Source organism: Amaranthus tricolor, chromosome 8 (genome assembly GCF_026212465.1).
Source record: "Amaranthus tricolor cultivar Red isolate AtriRed21 chromosome 8, ASM2621246v1, whole genome shotgun sequence".
NCBI classification, from domain to species: domain Eukaryota; kingdom Viridiplantae; phylum Streptophyta; class Magnoliopsida; order Caryophyllales; family Amaranthaceae; genus Amaranthus; species Amaranthus tricolor.
The window spans coordinates 13,658,772-13,663,922 of record NC_080054.1 but is presented as its reverse complement, the minus strand read 5'-3'; the positions used below and the strand labels follow the sequence as shown (position 1 = coordinate 13,663,922).

The window sequence follows — 5,151 nt, the reverse complement described above, 5'->3', positions numbered from 1 at the left end:
ATGAACAAGAATCAATGATCAATGAACAATGAACGATGAAGAATGAACAAGGATCAAAGAGCATTGTAGAATGAATGATGAAAAATGAACAAGGATCAATGATCAATAATGAATGAACAATGAAGAATGAAGAAGGATCAATTATCATTGAAGAATGAAAAATGAAGAATGAACACGGATCAATGATCAATGAAGAATGAACGATGAAGAATGAACAAGGATCAATGATCAATGAAGAATGAACCATTAATAATGAACAAGGATCAATGATAAATGAAGAATGAACGATGAAGTATGAACAAGGTTCAATGATCATTGAAGAATGAACGATGAAGAATGAACAAGGATTAATGATCATTGAACAATGAACGATGAAGAATGAACAAGAATCAATGATCAATGAACAATGAACGATGAAGAATAAACAAGGATCAATGAGCATTGTAGAATGACCGATGTAAAATGAACAAGGATCAATGATCAATAATGAATGAACGATGAAGAATGAACAAGGATCAATGATCATTGAAGAATGAATAATGAAGAATGAACACGGATCAATGATCAATGAGGAATGAACGATGAAGAATGAACAAGGATCAATGATCAATGAAGAATGAACGATTAATAATGAACAAGGATCAATGATAAATGAAGAATGAACGATGAAGTATGAACAAGGTTCAATGATCATTGAAGAATGAACGATAAAGAATGAACAAGGATTAATGATCATTGAACAATGAACGATGAAGAATGAACAAGAATCAATGATCAATGAACAATGAACGATGAAGAATAAACAAGGATCAATGAGCATTGTAGAATGACCGATGTAAAATGAACAAGGATCAATGATCAATAATGAATGAACGATGAAGAATGAACAAGGATCAATGATCATTGAAGAATGAATAATGAAGAATGAACACGGATCAATGATCAATGAGGAATGAACGATGAAAAATGAACAAGGATCAATGATCAATGAAGAATGAACGATTAATAATGAACAAGGATCAATAATAAATGAAGAATGAACGATGAAGTATGAACAAGGTTCAATGATCATTGAAGAATGAACGATAAAGAATGAACAAGGATTAATGATCATTGAACAATGAACGATGAAGAATGAACAAGAATCAATGATCAATGAACAATGAACGATGAAGAATGAACAAGGATCAAAGAGCATTGTAGAATGAACGATGAAAAATGAACAAGGATCAATGATCAATAATGAATGAACAATGAAGAATGAAGAAGGATCAATGATCATTGAAGAATGAAAAATGAAGAATGAACACGGATCAATGATCAATGAAGAATGAACGATGAAGAATGAACAAGGATCAATGATCAATGAAGAATGAACGATTAATAATGAACAAGGATCAATGATAAATGAAGAATGAACGATGAAGAATGAACAAGGATCAATGATCATTGAAGAATGAATAATGAAGAATGAACACGGATCAATGATCAATGAAGAATGAACAAGAATCAATGATCAATAAAGAATAAAGAATGAACGATTAATAATGAACAAGGATCAATGATCATTGAAGAATGAACGATGAAGTATGAACAAGGATCAATGATCATTGAAGAATGAACGATGAAGAATGAACAAGGATCAATGATCATTCAACAATGAACGATGAAGAATAAACAAGAATCAATGATCAATGAACAATGAACGATGAAGAATGAACAAGGATCAAAGAGCACTGTAGAATGAACGATGAAAAATGAACAAGGATCAATGATCAATAATGAATCAACAATGAAGAATGAAGAAGGATCAATGATCATTGAAAAATGAAAAATGAAGAATGAACACGGATCAATGATCAATGAAGAATGAACGATGAAGAATGAACAAGGATCAATGATCAATGAAGAATGAACGATTAATAATGAACAAGGATCAATGATAAATGAAGAATGAACGATGAAGTATGAACAAGGTTCAATGATCATTGAAGAATGAACAATAAAGAATGAACAAGGATTAATGATCATTTGAGCCATATCAGCTAGGCTCAAATAAAGATCCAAGGGAACCAGCAAGCAATAACAACCTAAGGAACAATACAATCAAAAACAACAAAGAACACATGAATGTTTCTGTTGAAAATTTGGATCAAGCTGCACTTGGCCCTGTTTTAAGGACATCATCATTGAATAATGATGATCAGGATTCAGACCAAGACAATGACTTAATTATGGCAAACCAAGCAACAAGGAACACACAAGCAAAGCCAACAACAAGGACAAAACAAGCTAAGTCTGACCAACAGCAAGGTCTGACACCGACCAGCGACCAGGCTACCTTGACAAGCCCGCCCAGATGTAACCCGAGCCCAAGTGATGACGTGGAGGGCATAATTGGAATCTCCACACTAGGAACTAGCCATCATAGTCCAAGGGTTCCACGCATGATCATTGGAAACTCATGGAAACTTGAGGCAAAGGTCGCACAGTCAACCTGGACAGCAAGCTCAAACATGCATCAGTTTCTGACCATTGAGCAGGCCACCTTGGCAAGCTCACCCAGGCGTGACCCGAATCCATTGGATGACGTGGAGCATAGGGTTGGAATCTCTGCACTAGGACCTAGCCACCATGACCCAAGAACCCTCTTGAAAGTCAACGGAAAGGCATTGAAATCAGAGCACAAGGTTGCTTAGTCAACGACCAGCAGGAGGACTTTCACACAGCTGCTGATGTTTCTGTTTTGGCTTTAATAAACACATGTATGTGCACGTGATGTATATTACCGTTATGACCGTTGCTCCTTCATGTAACTTCAATTATTCTTAGTGTCTAGGCTTATATATAGATGATTCATGCATTGTAAAGGGACGTTGATCATTGAATAAATTTCCAAATTTCAGAAAACTTCAAGTGTTTGAGTTTTTCTTCAATTGCTTGCAATTGGGTTACTTGGGCCAGTTTGCCCTCCGTTGATTGTGCATCCTCTTGATCAGTCTTCAAGATTGCACTTCAACCTATCCAAGAACATTGAACATTCCCTTGATTAATCAAAGGAATTTGTCATTGTTGCGTTGAAAAGGGGCTTGGCAGTCCAACCCTTGACAAAGCACTGTGTTCAGTCTTGGAATATCCTCCATATATCTTCGTGTCCAATCCATTCCATTGCATTCACCACGCACACATACATCAATTGGTATCAGAGCCTCAAAGTCCTTGGGGTTCATAATTCAATCGGTTTTTTATGAGAAACAACAGATAAAAGTCGCAAAAACAAGAAGAATAGAAGCTGTCAGAAACTGACTGCATTTGGGGTCGAAAGTAGTGGTGTTTTGGGGATCGTATTGTGATTTGTTTTCAAAACTGTTTTTACACGGTATTTGTGGTTGAGTTGGGAAACTTTTGGCTTTGGAATCTTTGGATTTGGTGTTGTGGTTAAGGAGATATGAATTTTTCTTTACTGACTGCCCAAAACTGATGAAATCCGGGTACCTTGGTAAGTTGTCTTCGAAAACCTATCAAGATTCTTTTATTTGGCTCTCATCTTTCACCAAATTATCAATAACTATCCTATATTCATTAAACCACATCATTTGTGCACTTTTTCTTACGTTTCATAGGTTTCTTGATTGACCCATTTCATTGTTGTTTCTCAAAGTACAGTAGAGTCTCATTTGTACTTTTCTTCTGTATTTTCATTGTGTCTCTTTCATTTTTGAGTCTTTTTCATTGTTTCTTTTTTTCATTTTGGGTATTTTTGAGTCTAGTTTTTTATTCAGTCTTGTGGTGTAGTCATTGGAGTTGTGGAAAAAAAGATGCGCAAGTGTTTTAGACCAAAGGTCACAAAACAGTTCAGATTGGATGTTTGGAGGAATTTTTTTTAATTGTGATCAAACTAGACCACGTATTTGAGTATTTCCAATTTGGGGTGTTTGTAGACATCTTGAGGTGTGTTGTCACCAAGTTTCATCATACTTGGAGTTGGTTTGGTCGGGTTTTCAATAGCAAACATTTCATACTGATTTCTGAATTTGGCTGTTTGGTTCTGATTTGCCTCCTGTCTTGTGCACACATCAATATTACTAGTAGTTGTTGCGGTGTTTTTGGGGTTATGTGTAGAAAGCATGCAAGGAGAGGGTCAAGAATTGAGGACAATTCTTTTTCCAAGAAGGGGAGATTGAACCATATTGGTTCAGATCTTGGTAGCTTGGCAATAAGTGGAAGAATGGACGTGTGTTGTTCAACCATATGCACATGCATCTCCCAAGTTATTCTGATTCTGCACTTAGTAATTCACCCATGGATCTTGAATGTAATGAGAGCCAAGACAGCTAGGAAGGGGGGTGAATTGATCATGGAAGAATAGATACAAAGGCAAGAACAAGGAAAGCCAACAACATACACAGAACACTAAAAACAGTAGCAGAACAGCACAGCCGCAAACCAGCCGCAAACCAAGCCTTGACCATGAAGCTTTAGACCTAACCAATCATGGGGACGTGATCTCTATACATAGGCCTAGCCATAAAGGTCCAAGATTCATGCTAATAGTGCACACAGCTCTCTGAAATCCGTGCACAAGGTCCTCCAGTCAGCAGGTCGATGCTGAGATCAGAACTGGTGTTCTGACTTGGTGACCAGGTGACCTTGCAAGGGATGTCCCGAGCTAACCCACACACTTTGGGAGACATGAAGGATAAAAATGGAATCTCTATACTTGGATCTTTCCATCAAGACCTTAATTGCCTCTTATCCATCACGGGAAGACCCAAAGAAATGGAGCTGAAGGTCGAGTGTTCAGCGGATAGTGCAGCAAAATAAGAATTCTGTTTTCTGATTTTTGATCCTTAAAATGTGCACATGTTAGTCACGTGATACTTTTTAGCCGTTATTCTTGTTTGGGGGCGTGTCATAAGCCTTGTCATTGTATTTCCCACTTCCCATATGTCTATATATAGATGGCTCATTCATTGTAAACAAGTTAGTTGATTTTAATGAAAACATTTCAGAAAAAATTCAGTGTTTGAATTTTTTTTCAATTGCCTTTGCAATTGGGTTACTAGGGCCAGTTTGCCCTTCGTGTTGGTGTGAATCCTTGATCAGCCTTCAAGGCCACACTACACCCTATCCAAGAACGTTGATCATTCC

General features: G+C 36.9%; 1 protein-coding gene across 1 annotated transcript; it reads left to right on the top strand.

Annotated features, from left to right (window-relative positions):
- Nucleotides 1-3,199: 3,199 nt before the first annotated feature.
- On the top strand, nucleotides 3,200-4,824 carry LOC130821560 (uncharacterized). The gene is made up of 4 exons (XM_057687352.1): nucleotides 3,200-3,499; nucleotides 3,942-4,346; nucleotides 4,520-4,533; nucleotides 4,645-4,824. The coding sequence occupies exons 1-4, from the start codon at nucleotides 3,481-3,483 to the stop codon at nucleotides 4,822-4,824; spliced, it is 618 nt and encodes a 205-aa protein (XP_057543335.1). The 5' UTR covers nucleotides 3,200-3,480.
- Nucleotides 4,825-5,151: the final 327 nt, after the last annotated feature.